At 47.5% G+C, this 17,388-nt stretch overlaps 1 protein-coding gene across 2 annotated transcripts in view; it reads left to right on the plus strand.

Annotated features, from left to right (window-relative positions):
• Positions 1–3,733: 3,733 nt before the first annotated feature.
• The window catches only part of CPAMD8 (C3 and PZP like alpha-2-macroglobulin domain containing 8), a 1,183,022-nt gene continuing 1,169,367 nt past the window's right edge, over positions 3,734–17,388 (plus strand). The window contains exon 1 of one of the 2 annotated variants that reach the window (XM_078671323.1): positions 3,734–4,540. In XM_078671323.1, the coding sequence (XP_078527449.1) occupies positions 4,458–4,540 (83 nt within the window). In that variant the 5' untranslated portion in view covers positions 3,734–4,457. The remainder of the gene's footprint in view (positions 4,541–17,388) is intronic. The other variant, XM_078671324.1, reaches the window with a different exon arrangement.

The following is a 17,388-nucleotide window of genomic DNA, read 5'->3' on the forward strand; positions in this document are numbered from 1 at the left end:
CGGCGATAGCGGCTCAATGCGTGAATATCACTGGAAATCCAGTGATCTTCAGGCATTAACGCCAATTGGGTCTTAACCTTAATATCCAACTCCCATTGGATATACAGGTTAAGAAGTTGTCTGAGCAGGCATTAGTTTTTGGCGATATTCGTGCTTAGCGTGAATTTTTTAATCGCTGTGCCTGCGTTGAGAATAGGCGATAGCGATGTTAGTGACTGCTTTCAGTTGCTAACAGGTTGGGTACGCCCACTTTGCATGTCATTGGCGATAAATATCGCTGACATGCAAAGCGGGCCCCAAACCGCTCGCTATCGCCTACAAACTGTCGCTAACTACCGTTAGCGACAGCTTGCTAATAGGGCGATGAAATTATCACCGCTTTAGAGGGAAAAAGTCCAGCTAAAGCAGCGATAAGGCCCTTTATAATATGCCCCCGAGTGTGGTTCCCTTGCTTAGATGAACGAGTTGAGAAAAAACTGAAAGTGTGCCGTTTGTATATATGTTTATCTTCCAAAGTGACACAGCATCGATTGACCATGTCTGACCTTCCAGTGCATGCCTAGGACAGAGTGGCTGTTGATTTCTTTGGGCCTCTAGAAAATAGACATCATCTCATGGTAGTCAATGATGAATACTCACATTTTCCTTTTAGTGGGAAACGTATCATCGACAACCCATGACAGAGTCATCGACAGGGGCTGCTCCTCCATTAGGGCTGAGTAGCGTCACCCCACTACTTTCTCGCAGTGCGAGAAGCAGAAACATAAAATGGTATTTTAGGATTGTAACGATTTATTATTATTTCCATACAAAATCCTTTGCCTACATTCATTGGCCGGCGAAGTAGCTAAGATCAGAGGAATGGGGGGGGGGGGGGGGAATGTAGGAGGCAAAACAGTTAAATGAAATAACGATTACATTCACATGCCAATCTATAGAAGTCATCACTCTGTTCTTGTTCCGTGGTCAGAAGTGGTGGTGGTGGGTGTTATCTGTAGTATACACAAATATATAGGGCACGTGAGCTCCTGGTATACTCCTGAGAGATGTTTTATACATGATCGCCATTGTTTTTAAAATTTGAGCAAAGTGCGATTGATCACAGCCATTAATGTTTCCATCCCCAACAGATCCCAAACATTATGAAGCCAGTCAGTGTGTGTTGGGCCAATATCAGTACCCATTTTGACACTAAAACTTGTTTTGCCGCACATAACGCCAAGGTAATAGCCATTCCCTTATTGAAGTGTAGTGGGTAAGTTAGTGATAAAATGGTATTTTAAATACCATTTTATGTTTCTGCTTCTTGCGCTGCGAGAAAGCAGAATGGTATGCCTGGTTGGGGGCGAGTGGGTGGACGGGTCGGGGAGGAGTGGCTTGCCCAATGTTATAGGCCCTCACTGTTTGGTCGGCCCTCTGGGGCAGACCAAATCAGTCATGTACATTCTGGATTTTCTCTATGTAGACTGCCTGCAGCCTACATAGAGAAAAAGGGCCTCCCCACAGGCGCCCAGCTGGGCGCCATCCACATCAATCACAATGCTGTGCTGCCGTTGCAGCATTGCAATTGGCTTAGTGGAGGGGAGAGAGGATGCCTGCTTCCTGTTCCTGCTGGAGACAGGAGCGCAGGAAAGCAGCAGGAAACGCAAGGGCGGGACCCGGCCAGGAGCGGAGGCGACGCGGGCCCAGTAGGTATTTATTTTTTATAAACCCACGCGCGACCCCCACTACCCGCTCCCTACCTGTGAGTCATACGAGCCGAAGCTGGTCATCGAGATACTTGATGACATTTTGGCAGCGTGCAGCATTCCTGATGTTCTCAAATATGACCGCGGCTCGCCTTTCAATAGCAAATAATTCAAGGTAGTTTCTTGTTTGACTCAATATCAAGCATCATAGGAGTACGCCCCTCTGGCCTCAGAGCAACGGTGTTGTCACTCAATTTTTGGGTGCCCTCCAGCATCAATGAAGGGAATCGATCTAAAGCAAGCCATGTGTGAAACCCTTCGTGCCTATCGATCAACTCCACCCTCCACCACTGGTGAGAGTCCGATCACCTTGCTATTTGGGAGAGCCTTCGGTACTAAGCTACCACAATGGACATCAAATTGATCAATAAACTCTGATACGGTTCGTGCCACAAATAATTCTCTAAAGTGAAAGATGAAAACCAATGCTGATCAGCGCCGACAAACCCAGGAAATGGTCTTCTATAAAGGGGACTTGGTACTGGTCAAACAGAAACTGAAGCGGAAAACGGACACTCCGTTTGTTGTCGACACTCTGAGAGTTGTAAAAACCAAGGACACATGGTGACCGAATATCGTCACAGAAAGTCTATCACAAGGGACTTGTCACATTTTAGACATCTGCCTTGTGTTCGTCTGCTCATGATATCCTGAGTGAGACAAACCCGCTTGAATGTCCAGCTCAAGCATCTGAGCCTATGTCATCGGTGAATGATCAACATACCCCTCAACTTCCTCAGCCCACCCCATCTGGCAGACCAGTGAGAGTGCCTTGATGACTCACTGAGGAAATATGATGTAATGTTGTCTGTACTATTTATTTAACAAATGAGGAGATGTAGTGTCTCTCGTGGTTTGGGTGGACTTTAAAAAAGAACAACGCAAGCTGCTGGGAGGTGTTAAGGTGTGGTTATAAAGTCATGACACATTGCGTGAAGTTGTGTGATTGTATGCTGAAGAATAAAGATTGTCACAGAGCTCAGTATGTGGTGTGTTTCATTTGCATGCATACAACTGCGGTGGTTTAACACAAAATGTTGGGGCCACTTTCAGAATGTTACGAAGGGTGCCTGAGTCTCTCATATTTTACGGACACTCATTACACTTGTATTGAATGGGCTGTAGTGTCCTGCTGGACACATAGTTTGTTTCCAGACACTCCCTGGCCGGGGGCTGGCCTTACACCCATCCAACACAGGCGTCACCGGTCAGTGCATGTGTTCATCGCTAGTTTTCTACCCATTAAACCAGTGTCAGTGTCATTATTAAATTCTATGTGGGCCTAGGGCCCAGAACACAACATGGGCCCCCTGAAAAAACACCTGGGCCACCCTCTGCCCCGCAGGAGCCTGCATTATACCCCTGTACTAAAGCTGTACATTCCTTTGTTCGCCTCACAAAAAGTGCCATGGGTAGAATGCTGTGGAAAGTGCTACGCCCAAGCTTGGTCCGTGTTAAAGAAAACAGTTTCAATAACGAAATAAATGCATGTGCATTCCAGCACACTGTCCAAGGGGCTTTCCCATGGGGCATGAAAGTGCATTAGTGAACTCTGCTTTGCGAGCCTGGGCTCACCCACAAAATCAGCCCCGCCCTTAGCCTTTGAAGAGACAGAAAAGAGGCGGGTAAAAGTTGGGTGAGCCTACATCCCCCTCCCCACCGAAATGAATGAACCAAGCAAGGAGTGCGTAGGCTCCGCCCCTCCCCATCGAGGCCGAAGGTCATTCTGGAGACCCCAAGGATCCCTTCCAGCAGAGTCTCCAGTGGCCCAGAGGCAGCTCATTAAAGCTGCTGAAGAGCGGGCTGGGAGGAGGGACACAGGCACCAGGCAGGCGGTCACCCCCTGTGCCCAGGAATTCCAGGGCAGAGGCAGCCAAACAAGCTCCAAGGGAGCGCGGGGGGCAGAGGGAGGTGGGCTGGGAGTGACAAGCAGCCCCCAGGCGGAGAGCAGAGGGGGGGAAGAGGGGAAGAGGAAGTCATGAAGAAGGGCATCTTCCGGTCACTGGCTCCCGTCCCGTCCCCTGAAGAGACCCGGGGGGAGCCGGGGAAGGAGAGAGTGGGGCAGTCATGCTTTACACTATAAAGCCAGGCGGAGCCCTGCAGGAGCGACTCTCTGGGAAAGGGGGCACCGCGGCGATCCCTGCACCGCACACTTGAAGCCAGAGGTGCACTGTGCGCGCGCACAGCCCGGTGTCCTGCACAGACCCAAAGCCTGGGTGCCCTCTGCAAAACGTGATATAGCTTGAGCAGAGAGCCCGGGGTGCAGCGGCGCAGAAAGAGCCCATGCCCAGGGCAGCCAGCGAGCTTGGTGTGCCTTCCGCAGAGACCAAGTGACCTATGCGCACATGGAGCACAGGCGGCCCTGTACGCGTGCAGAGTCTGGGTGCCCTGTGCAATGAGCTAAGCTGCACATGTGAAGCCCGTGTGCCGCGCGCACATTTACAACATAAGGTGCCCGTGCGCATAGACACCTGGGTGCCCAGTGCGCGCGCACAGTCTGAGACAGGACGACTCTGTGCCCTGCGCTCCCATAGACCGCGCTGTGCCCGGCTGCCGAGGCAGGGGCCCCGGCGGAGACCTCTCTGCGCACCCTGAGCCAGCAGTGCCCTCCGCGCACAGCCCCGGGCGCCCGGCGTGCGCTGCAGCTCTGGAGCTCGCTGGAACTGGGCCGGGGTGCCCCCCGCAGCCGTGAGCCATCTGTGCCGAAGGATGCCGCCCAAGCGAGCCCAGCTGTGGACATGGTTCGCCCCGTTCCTGCTTCTCGGCAGCCTGTGCTCCGCCCAGGACAGACAGTGAGTACAAGCCTTTCACAAACTCTGATACTGGCATTCATGTGCTTCCGTGACGCGGTGCATCCTCTTAGAAAAGTATGAGTGTTGGTATCGGACAGATGTGCTGGCGCTGCGGCGATCACACACGCTTCTTACGCCTGTGTCACGAGTACCGTGGAGGGACGGCCGGGGGTCAATGGGACGGTGCGTGCAGGTAGACACCGTAGAAAAGGGAACTGGCCAGTGGAACAGGTTTCCACTCCAGGGTGGCAGGTTTCCCCTCAGGAGGGGAGTTTCCATCTCCGGTGGGGCAGGTTTCCCCTCCAGTGGGGCATGTTCCCCTCCGGTGGGGCAGGTTGCCTCTCCGGGGTTCCCCCTCCAGTGGGGCAGGTTGCCTCTCCAGGGTTCCCCCTCCAGTGGGGCATGTTCCCCTCCGGTGGGGCAGGATGCCTCTCAGGGGGTCCCCCTTCGGTGGGGCAGGTTGCCTCTCCGGGGTTCCCCCTCCAGTGGGGCATGTTCCCCTCCGGTGGGGCACTTTGCCTCTCCGGGGTTCCCCCTCCAGTGGGGAAGGTTTCCCCTCCGGTGGGGCATGTTCCCCTCCGGTGGGGCAGGTTGCCTCTCCGGGGTTTCCCCTCCAGTGGGGCAGGTTCCCCCTCCGGTGGGGCATGTTCCCCTCCGGTGGGGCAGGTTGCCTCTCCGGGGTTTCCCCTCCAGTGGGGCAGGTTCCCCCTCCAGTGGGGCATGTGCCCCTCCAGTGGGACAGGTTTCCTCTCCGGGGGTCCCCCTCCAGTGGGGCAGGTTGCCTCTCCGGGGTTCCCCCTCCAGTGGGGCAGGTTTCCCCTCCGGTGGGGCAGATTCCCCCTCCAGTGGGGCATGTTCCCCTCCAGTGGGGCAGGTTACCTCTCCGGGGGTCCCCCTCCAGTGGGGCAGGTTGCCTCTCCGGGGTTCCCCCTACAGTGGGGCAGGTTTCCCCTCCGGTGGGGCAGGTACCCCCTCCAGCGGGGCATGTTCCCCACCGGTGGGGCAGGTTGCCTCTCCGGGGTTTCCCCTCCAGTGGGGCAGGTTCCCCCTCCGGTGGGGCATGTTCCCCTCCGGTGGGGCAGGTTGCCTCTCCGGGGTTTCCCCTCCAGTGGGGCAGGTTCCCCCTCCAGTGGGGCATGTGCCCCTCCAGTGGGGCAGGTTTCCTGTCCGGGGGTCCCCCTCCAGTGGGGCAGGTTGCCTCTCCGGGGTTCCCCCTCCAGTGGGGCAGGTTTCCCCTCCGGTGGGGCAGATTCCCCCTCCAGTGGGGCATGTTCCCCTCCAGTGGGGCAGGTTGCCTCTCTGGGGGTCCCCCTCCAGTGGGGCAGGTTGCCTCTCCGGGGTTCCCCCTACAGTGGGGCAGGTTTCCCCTCCGGTGGGGCAGGTACCCCCTCCAGCGGGGCATGTTCCCCACCGGTGGGGCAGGTTGCCTCTCCAGGGTTCCCCCTCCAGTGGGGCAGGTTTCCCCTCCAGTGGGTCAGGTCAGGTTCCCCCTCCAGTGGGGCATGTTCCCCTCCGGTGGGGCAGGTTGCCTCTCCGGGGTTTCCCCTCCAGTGGGGCATGTTCCCCTCCGGTGGGGCAGGTTGCCTCTCCGGGGTTTCCCCTCCAGTGGGGCAGGTTCCCCCTCCAGTGGGGCAGGTTTCCTCTCCGGGGGTCCCCCTCCAGTGGGGCAGGTTGCCTCTCCGGGGTTCCCCCTCCAGTGGGGCAGGTTTCCCCTCCGGTGGGGCAGATTCCCCCTCCAGTGGGGCATGTTCCCCTCCAGTGGGGCAGGTTGCCTCTCCGGGGGTCCCCCTCCAGTGGGGCAGGTTGCCTCTCCGGGGTTCCCCCTACAGTGAGGCAGGTTTCCCCCTCCGGTGGGGCAGGTACCCCCTCCAGCGGGGCATGTTCCCCACCGGTGGGGCAGGTTGCCTCTCCAGGGTTCCCCCTCCAGTGGGGCAGGTTTCCCCTCCAGTGGGTCAGGTCAGGTTCCCCCTCCAGTGGGGCATGTTCCCCTCCGGTGGGGCAGGTTGCCTCTCCGGGGGTCGCCCTCCAGTGGGGCAGGTTTCCCCTCCGGTGGGGCAGGTTCCCCCTCCAGTGGGGCATGTTCCCCTCCAGTGGGGCAGGTTTCCTCTCCGGGGGTCCCCCTCCAGTGGGGCAGGTTTCCTCTCCGGGGGTCCCCCTCCAGTGGGGCAGGTTGCCTCTCCGGGGTTCCCCCTCCAGTGGGGCATGTTCCCCTCCAGTGGGGCAGGTTGTCTCTCCGGGGTTCCCCCTCCAGTGGGGCAGGTTTCCCCTCCAGTGGGTCAGGTCAGGTTTCCCCTCCAGTGGGGCAGGTTGCCTCTCCGGGGTTCCCCCTCCAGTGGGGCATGTTCCCCTCCAGTGGGGCAGGTTTCCTCTCCGGGGGTCCCCCTCCAGTGGGGCATGTTCCCCTCCAGTGGGGCAGGTTGCCTCACCGGGGTTCCCCCTCCAGTGGGGCATGTTCCCCTCCAGTGGGGCAGGATGCCTCTCAGGGGGTCCCCCTTCGGTGGGGCAGGTTGCCTCTCCGGGGTTCCCCCTCCAGTGGGGCATGTTCCCCTCCAGTGGGGCAGGATGCCTCTCAGGGGGTCCCCCTTCGGTGGGGCAGGTTTCCCCTCCGGTGGGGCAGGTTTCCCCTCCAGTGGGGCTGAGATCTCTAAGGAATGTGTGCCCACTTGTAACTTGACTGAGGAATGTTGAGCTGGGGATGCCGTGCGCCCGCCTGCGGGTGGGAGAGAGGGCTGGACAGACGCATACGGGTGACTTCTAGGGACCCTTGGCTTGTGTGCGCCTCCCGTTTCCTGTTCGTTCTTTGTTTTATTTCGAGTGATTGTGCTGGATTCAGCAGGCGGCTGGCAGGATGGTGAGGGGTTTCAAGCCTCCACTCCCTCTTGAAAGAGACATTCTTTCAGGCAGGTCGGTGAGCCCCGGTTCTCAGAGCGCCTCGCCGTGTCATTCGAGGCGATGTTTAATTTGAAATATACAGACCAGGCGTTGCTTACACGTCTTACAGGGCATGCATTTCAAGGGACCTCGCTGACAGGCTCGGTTTCACGGGCATCAGCCCTTCAAAAAGTGGCGATCTGGGCAGTGACCACGAAAAATAATGCCCCCCCTTACCTCCACCCCGAACAGAACCTGAAGAGGGGCCCCGAGTCTCCCATATCTCACAGAGACATTGACCTTGGCTGAATGGGGGGCATCTGAAGAGGAGGAGGGGGGGGGAGAGCTGAGTCGGGGGACCTACGTCACACCCCTAGAGCTCGGCTCCCACAGAAAGCAGAACTGCAGATACATTCCCATACGTTTGTGACTGGTATCGCAGAGGGGTGGGAAGGAATCTATTGAAATTGTATTCATATAGCGCTTACTACCCCGGACCAGGCGTCAAAGCGCTTTTTCGGCGAGTAGCACGCTATTTCAGAATCCATAAAGGATTAGTGGTGAATTAGTATAGTGAGATATGAAAGTAAAGAAAGCGTGTTGAAACTTGATATCCCTACCCCTTGTTTTTGTAACTCTCAGAAATAGGTATACGCCGTCCCTATAGCCTAAGCTCTCTTGATCTCTATTGCTTGATCTCTATGTAGTTGGATCAAAGATCCCGCACCGTCCTATATTATCGTTTACCTGACTGTTTACTGGTTTTTTATCAGCCCATAACTGCTACCGATCATGCTATTGAATATGATACTTTACCCAATATTATGTTATTGTGCCCTCCCCCCCTGTCTCTGTGAAGCGCTCTGATATCTGTAAAGATCTTGTTCGCCCTATATAAAACTCTGAATAAATAAATAAATAAATAAATAAATAGAGTGGTGGTTTTTAATCAGTTATTTGGTTTGAGAAGGATAGCGGAGGGATAGAGGAGGGAAAAAGGTTTGCATTTATCATAGCGCTTGTTACCCCTGTTGGGGTGTTGAAGTGCTTTTTTGGCGAGTAGCACGCTACTCCGAAACCCATTAAAGTATTAGTGTTGAATTAGTATAGTGAAATATGAAAGTAATTTGAGTGGTGGATATGTTCGTCGGTTATTTGGATTGAGAAGGGTAGCAGAGGGATAGAAGAGGGAAAGAAGTTTGTGTGTGTGTATATATATATATTCACTGAAAAAACCATAGGTTATAGACCATATATAGTTAGGAATTAGCATTTACAAAACCTTATTTTACTCACACAAAACCATTGAAATTCCATATATAGTTAGTTGCACTAACTATATATCGCGCACCCGCAATCCACTGCTGATGATGTCACATATTACATCATTCATGACATGGTCAGTGACATCACTGATGACATCACTGATGACATCTCAAATGACATCACTGATGACATCACTGATGACAACATCCAGTGACTGTATGTTTCTGTAAAGTTAAAATATGTCTTACATATTGAAGAATGAGTGGATGTATAAGTGTCTGGATGAAGGATTTAGTAGGTGCATGACTGACTGTATAAGTGAGTGATTAAATGTGTCTCACTGAGTGCATGGGTTAGTGACTAAACTGTTTTAAATTGTGCATTATTGTGTCTGTTGTTCTGTAATCTGATGCATGTGTTGATCAGTAGCTATATGAGTAACTATATGGGTTATTGATTGGTTGCCCAAGTATTTGTATGGGAGACTGAGTGTGTGTGTGGGTGGCTGGGAGGTGTATGACTCTGTGCATAGATGTGTGAGCAGTTGATTCACTAGATGTATGGGTTCAAAAGTGCATGTGGAAACAGCTGTATGGGCGGTTGACTGTGTGCATGAGTGTATTGGTGAGTGAATGGATATCTCAGTGCTACATGTGAAAGTAAGTACATATGTAAAACACAGTACATGTGATAGTTGACATATATAAATAACTGTGCATAAGAGCCAGTGAATGTGTGAGTGGCTGTATGGATTATTGTGAACTTGTATCAGGGATTGTATAACAGAGTAAATGTGTTATTATATGTTTCAATAAGTAAGGTGTGTATAACTATATAGTTGAGGAAATGGAGGTGTGATTGATTCTTTGCAAGACTGACTAGGTGTGTGAGTAACTCCATGGATGAGTGACAGTCTGTGAGTGTCTGTTTACACTGAGTGTATCCAAGGTTATATTAGAGTCTGAAGAGGTTCATCGTATCATCACATGAATGATGTCATCAGTGATGTGATCAGTGATGTCATTTGAGATGTCATCAGTGATGTCATCAGTGATGTCATTTGAGATGTCATCAGTGATGTCACCAGTGATGTCACTGACCATGTCATGAATGATGTAATATGTGACATCATCAGCAGTGGATTGCGGGTGCGCGATATATAGTTAGTGCAACTAACTATATATGGAATTTCAATGGTTTTGTGTGAGTAAAATAAGGTTTTTTAAATGCTAATTCCTAACTATATATGGTCTATAACCTATGTTTTTTTCAATGAATTTTCAAGGTTTTGTAAATGCTAATTCCTAACTATATATGGTCTATAACCTATGGTTTTTTCAGTGAATTTCATAGGTTTTTTAATAGCAAATCTTTATAGTTTTAAAAAATAATACATTTTAAATCGAATTTTATATTTTATAATTCTGTCATTTTTTTTTTTTAATTCTTTTTGGTGTGCTCCCGGGGCGCGGACAGGTGAACGCACGGGTAAGCGCAATCTTGCGGCGCGCCCCGGGGCGCGTACTGATGAGCGTCCCGATAGCGCTATTGCCGCGAACGAAAACAACATCGTGACGTATTGCGTAGCCGCCACGCCTTGCGTCATAAGACACGTATCGCGTAGCCGCGAGATGCGTCTTACGACGCACCGCGTAAGCGCACCCGGAAGCGCATACGATCGCGCAACGTAAATGCCCTGATGCGCTTACGAAACACGCCTCGGGACGCGCCCCGGGGCGCGTAGCGTAAGCGCGTCAAACCATGTGACTTTAAAATAACACTTTTCATTGGTTCAGAACTTTTCTTTTTCCAAATTGTGTGAAACCCACCCATTTCTCTCACTATTGCTTTGTACTTGGAGAGAGCAAGAGCTGTTCTGTGTACTGTGTTTATCTCCTACTTTTCTGATCTACAGCAATGGCTGCAAGAGAGTCATCCAGCAGTGATTCAGACGGATTTTTAGATGAGGACCCTACTCAGCAGAAGAAAAAAACCCATTTCATCTGGAAATTTTATGACATCCCTGAAGGACAAAAAAAAGTCAACGCTCCAAAAGTAACCTGCAAAATATGTGGTAGTAGTTTATCCAGAGGCAATCCTCTGAAAAAATATAGTTTTGGAAATGCTAATTTAATCAGGCATGTGAAAAGAAGACACCCTAACAACTTTGCCAGGGAGAGTGTCAGAGAGCTGGCACGGAATTTACCCACAGATGGCGGCAGCACCTCCACTGGTGGAGCAACACCTTCGGGACCACCCCGTGGAAGAATGGTCCCTAACATTCAGCCGGTGTTTGCAGGCATCAAATTTCTGTGCACGGAGTGTGACGAACTGCTCTGCTATGGGGAGCAGAGTGTTGAACTCATTGCCCTAAAGAAACAGCAACACCGCTGCTCTGCCAGTCCCTAAATTTTCAATTTTTTTTGCTCCTGTTGAGCAGTTTTGGAATCCCTGTTTTTGTTTTTCCCTTGACAAAAATCCCCAAAAAATATAAAATTGTTTTAAAAAGTCTAAAAAAATATAAAACAACAAAAACAAAAAACAAAAAATATATAAAACAACAAAATCAAAAAAAAGTTCTATTCAGAACTACCTCCAATTTATAAAAAAATGCTTTTAAAAAAAAAAAAAAAGTCTGTCATTTTTTATCTCCTGGTACGCTCCCCCGTAAGCTCCCCGGTGCGCGTACCGGGCGCTCCCCCCCCCGCGAAAATCGAATTTTTTTTTATTTTTTTTTTACCCGCGGGAGCCTTTTATGGCCCCCACATCAAAACTAGGGGGTCAGGGGGGTGTACCCTGCCCCCTTTTGCTCATTTCCCCCCTTTGATTTTTGCCACCTCTTGTGTCTCAATCCTACCGAGACACAAGATGGCGGCCGCTGCGGACTGTTTCGAATGTTTACAGACACCCGAGAACCAATCAGCTTGCCGTGCGCAAGTCGCGTGACGCGCCCGAAGCGCTCCCCGGTACGCGTACCGGGCGCGGCTCTAGATATATATCTTTTTTTAAACCTAATTTACTCAAAATTCACAGGACCACATATCTTGAGACCTAGCAAAGGCACATCGGGCAAACAATATCTACAATTTTGCCAAGTTTCGTGGAAATCCATTCAGCCGTTCGAGCTAAAAGTGAGGCCAACCGCCCTATGGAAAATTGCATGGCAAAAACACGTTTTGGGACCCCCCTTTTTTCTCGGCCCCCCCTTGACGACCCCCCCCAAATTTTCAGGGGCTGCTCAGAAACAAAATGTTCCATTTTCCTGAAAATTTCAGCCAATTCCGTCCACAAACGCCAAAGTTATTCGACATAGAATTTTCAAAAATCCCATAGAGAAAAAATCCTAACTATATATACCTACTTGCGACCGCCAGTAGGTTATATATATATATATATATATATATATATATATATATATATATATATATATATATATATCCACCACTCAAATTACTTTAATTTTTAACCATACTCATTCACCATTAATCCTTTATGGGTTCCGGAGTAGCGTGCTATTGGCCGAAAAAGCACCTCATCAGGGGTAAGAAGCGCTACATACCCGTGATGAGGTGTTGAAGCGCTTTTTCGGCGAATAGCACGCTACTCCGGAACCCATAAAGGATTAATGGTAAATGAGTATGGTTAAAAATTAAAGTAATTTGAGTGGTGGATATTAGTCAGTTATTTGGTTTATCTTCTTGAATGCGACTGCGGTAAAAGGTACATTGGATCGACAATATGTGCTCTTAAAAAAAGAATGTTAGAGCACATCAGAGCTATTCAAAATAAAGACCAAACGTATGCAATGGCTAAACACCTCATGACTCATAAAAACAAAACCTGGCTAAATGTAAGATATTCGGGAATAGCCATGGTGCCAGAAAATGAAAGAGGAGGAAATCGCCTACAAAAACTCAGACGTTTGGAATCTAAACTAATAATAAGATTCAAGACGAAGATCCCCATGGGTCTGAATGGGGACGAAGAACTGTATGTACACTTATGAAGGACTTTTATAACCAACTAAGAGACAAATAAAAATAATGAATGTAATCCAGATATCATGATAACTATCTCAGAACAGAAGTGGTCAATATCCAATTTATACAATGTGAGGGATGAAAGATAACAAAATTGTAAGTGTTGATATATTTAAGAACTGTATACTTTATGCTTGAACTCAGCGTCTTAGTAGCTTTTCAAAGTACACTTTGAATAGATTTTGAAATTTGAAAAGGGTCAAAGCTGACTAGAACAAAATGAGAAATTTATGTTTGTTGTTTGCATCGTTGTTTTAATTAATGTCATGCTCCCGGACCAAAGCATAAGCCACTGACTTGGGGCATAGCACTTAGCTATCACCCCAGCATATGTATTTAATCATACATAGCCATGTAAGTATGTATATATAAAAAACTTACATCATGTAAATTAGAAGAATTAATTCTTCTAATCCAAGAGGCACTAAGTCCAGTAATAACAACCAACTCATAAAATGTCATGAACATGTGGCTTATAACTTTGGGAATAAGTAAATTGACAGGTTGCAATTCAACCTAGAAAAAACTACCCCTCCCATAATGCATCCTAATTGCCAACTGGGTAGCAGAGTATAAATACTGAAAAGTAAAAACGGACTTGTTACTACCGTGATCAAGAACAGTTTTGTTCGAAACGCGTAGGTGAGGAAGTTTTACTTGAGATGGATTAAATAAGCTTGAAAACATCCGAGAAGAGTGCGGTGTCTTTTTGAAATTGCTCGGAATATTTTACGAGTCTGGTCCTTGACTCGTCACCTGCACCAGCTGGCCGGCCGCTCCTCCTCCAGAAAGGGACGTTTGCTTTGAAAACTTTTGACACACGAGGAGAGAGCCCAGCACCCAAACAATCCGCATATTTGAACCGATGTTATCGTGGCATGCGAAGAAAAATGCTAATGAGTAATCCAAAGGGTGCACAGACAAACTGAAGCAAAGACGCCCTGATCGAAGTGGATTAAATCAAGATACCAGCGCAAACCACGAGCGGAATATAAACAAACCAAGTTACCGGCGGAACGGAAAACACACCCTCTCAGTACTCGGTCGAGCGCTGACGCGAAGGTGCCGGAGGGCATTCAGCGGTCCAGGAGACTCCCGGGTAAGTGAACGCCTAGAGGTGTGTGTGTGTGAGCCCGTAAACTTATGGTGTTGCAGCGAATGAAGATATCAAATGACAGACTACATGTCACTTGGTTAACAAAAATAAACGTGTCATTTTCTCGGTAAAAGCATCCATCTCGTAAAGGCAAAGTGCCTTATATTTACATCAAAAACTTCCCACGTTCAGTATACAAGTCGTTCGTCAACGACAGCAAACAAACAGACAATTGAACACAAACACGAACACGTAAATAAATCGTGTTTTTGCTGACCCAAGATATTCTTGACAAAATGGAAAAGAGAGCGGCAAAGCGCTTAGAAACAGCTCACAATCCCAACAAACTGCTACAAATGTAACCTCAGACCCCAAAGCAACGACCTCCAAGAGCCCTCAAATAACATTAAAACAACTATTCCAACAGTTAGAAACACTACTGCGCAAAGAGATATCGCGCTCCTGGGAAATAATAACACTCGAAAAGTACCTGGAATTGGGACTTGTATCCAGAGGCCTACGTATATTTACCTTACCAAATCATCCAGATACAAGCGCAGCAATGTTGGAAGAATGGGGACATAATAATATGGAATGTCCTCAAAATATGATATTGATAATCATAAAACATGCCAAAATAGGAGTAGCTGATCTACATACAAAAATAGAGGATATAGAACAACAAATTAAAGCCTCACAAGAAGGGGAAGAGGAAAAGAAAAAACTAAGAACCATAATGGAAAATAATTTGGACAAACACGAAAATGAGATAGAAGAAAGAAAACAGCGCAAATTCAGAAGGGATCAATATGATTATGCAAATGGCGCAATATTCACGTTTGCCAAAAGGTTTGATGCTCTAAAACAACAGGGAACCAACAACCCAAAATCAACAGGAATAACACCAGGTGCAAGCGAAACTGAATCTGACGCTAGTGAAGGAAAACAGAGAGGGAGAGAAAAAACATCCGCTCATAAAAGGTTTTCTTTTTTAGAGGAAATGGAAATGTTATATCACGATCAACAAACTCCAAAAACACAATGGAGAGGACGTGGAAGAGGCAGACAGAGAGGACGAGGAAAAGGTCAATTTTCGAACCCAAATCCAAGCGCAAAACCAGAAGAGCCAAACACTCCAAGATATCCATTGCGCAATCGCACTCTGTCAAAAAAGTAAAAACCAAAAACAGAAAAAGAAATGATCCAGGTCCTGATCTAATTATAAACCTATCCAACTATACTTTAACAACCAATGAAAAAACCTTATTGAACAAAGGTTTGACATTCAGCCCGGATAAGCATCAGGACAATGTGGAAACCAAAATAGATATGTACAAGTACATCAGAAAATTAAAATTGAAATTTTTTTTTGCTAAATCAACCAAGAAAACCGGAGAGGAGTCCAGTATTGACAACAGCCTTGAAGAAGAAGGATATACTATCTCTGACATACCTGCACTAAAGGTAGCTCATGATTTGGCCAATGATGAAATCGACACATCAGTAACAGAAACACAGATACTGAGAAAAATGGAAATTCCACATAATACGCATCCAAAAACAAGTTTCAAAAATCCATCAAAATTTTGTCCAGTCTTACATCCTGGCAACAGAATAGATGTGTTTCAAGACCTGATCAACATTGAATTAGACAAAATGAAAAATAATAACAACAGTGAGAAGGTAAATTTATCCTGGGAAGAACGTCAAGCACTTAAGTCTCTAAAAGAAAACCTGAAAATCGAAATCAAACCAGCCGATAAAGGCGGAAACATCGTGATACTAAATAAAACAGACTACATAGAAGAGGCCAATCGACAATTAGATGATGTTAACAACTACACAAAACTAAAAGACAACCCAATAGCGACAATGACAATAACCATACACCAACAAATAAAACGTTGGCAGGAAAATGGCTTGTTGACTCAAGAAGAAACAAACTTTCTAACAGTCCATAATCCAATAACACCGACAATTTACTTTCTGCCGAAAGTTCACAAAACATTGCACAAACCCCCAGCTCGACCAATAATATCCAGTTGTGGATCGCTATATGAAAACATCGCCTCATATGTAGATTATTTTTTAGCTCCCATAGTGCCAACACTAAACTCTTTCATCAAAGATACTGGAGACTTTCTACGCATCATCATGGACACAGAATGGCAACCTACATATCTACTGGCCACAATAGATGTGGTATCACTCTATACATCTATTGAACATCAATTGGGTCTAGAAGCAATCGCATATTTTCTCAGGCAGAGACCAATAGGAGAACTTAATCATTCAGCAATGCTGTTGGACATGATACAGACATGTCTAACGAATAATGTGTTTCTCTTTAATAATGGAATTTATTCCCAACATCGTGGAACTGCTATGGGGGTTTCCTTCTCTCCAAGCTATGCTAATCTCACCATGGGTTGGTGGGAGAAACACATAGCTTGGAGAGAGGAAAATGAGCCATACACTACCAAGATAATTCTCTGGCTGAGATTTATTGACGATCTCTTCCTATTGTGGATGGGGACAAGGGAAGAGTTGCTCGAATACATAACGATCTTGAATACCAACAGTGTGGGATTACAATTTACGTTTAATATCCAAGAAAAAGAAATCGACTTTCTAGATACAAAGGTATATATAAAAGAGAACAAAATACACACTACGCTCTTTCGAAAGAAGACCTCTACAAACAGTATCCTTCATGGAACCAGTTTTCATCCGGTATCTCTGAAACAAAATGTACCTTATGGAGAGTTTCTACGGATGAAACGAAATTGCTCTGAACCCATCGAAATGGAACAAAAATTTGCTGAAACTGCACAACGATTCTCTCAAAGAGGATATAGTATGCAAACTATCAAATTGGGAGAAACAAGAGCACGAAAAAAGACAAGGACTGAAACATTGATTGTAAAAAATAAAAATGTAACCTTAACAAAAACAGAGGACAAACCACGTCTTATCCTAACATACTCTAAGGAAAGTGTGAAAATCAGAAAAATAGTCACTAAATACTGGAGTGTGTTGAAAAAGGATCCGGACATTGGAAATATGATCGAAGATGCACCATTAATCTCCTTTAGAAAGGCACCATCACTCGGAGACACCTTAGTCAACAGCCACTTCATAAACAAAAGGGAAGAATCCTGGCTGGAAAAAAGACAAAAAGGCTTTACCAAATGCATATCATGCAAAGCTTGTAAGATTGGAAAAAACCTAAAATCCCTAACTGATCCGAAAGGCCAACCTTTTGAAATTCGGAATAAGATTACATGTGAGTCTCATTATGTTGTTTATCTTCTTGAATGCGACTGCGGTAAAAGGTACATTGGATCGACAATATGTGCTCTTAAAAAAAGAATGTTAGAGCACATCAGAGCTATTCAAAATAAAGACCAAACGTATGCAATGGCTAAACACCTCATGACTCATAAAAACAAAACCTGGCTAAATGTAAGATATTCGGGAATAGCCATGGTGCCAGAAAATGAAAGAGGAGGAAATCGCCTACAAAAACTCAGACGTTTGGAATCTAAACTAATAATAAGATTCAAGACGAAGAT

This window comes from Lissotriton helveticus, chromosome 12 (genome assembly GCF_964261635.1).
Source record: "Lissotriton helveticus chromosome 12, aLisHel1.1, whole genome shotgun sequence".
Taxonomy (NCBI): Eukaryota; Metazoa; Chordata; class Amphibia; order Caudata; family Salamandridae; genus Lissotriton; species Lissotriton helveticus.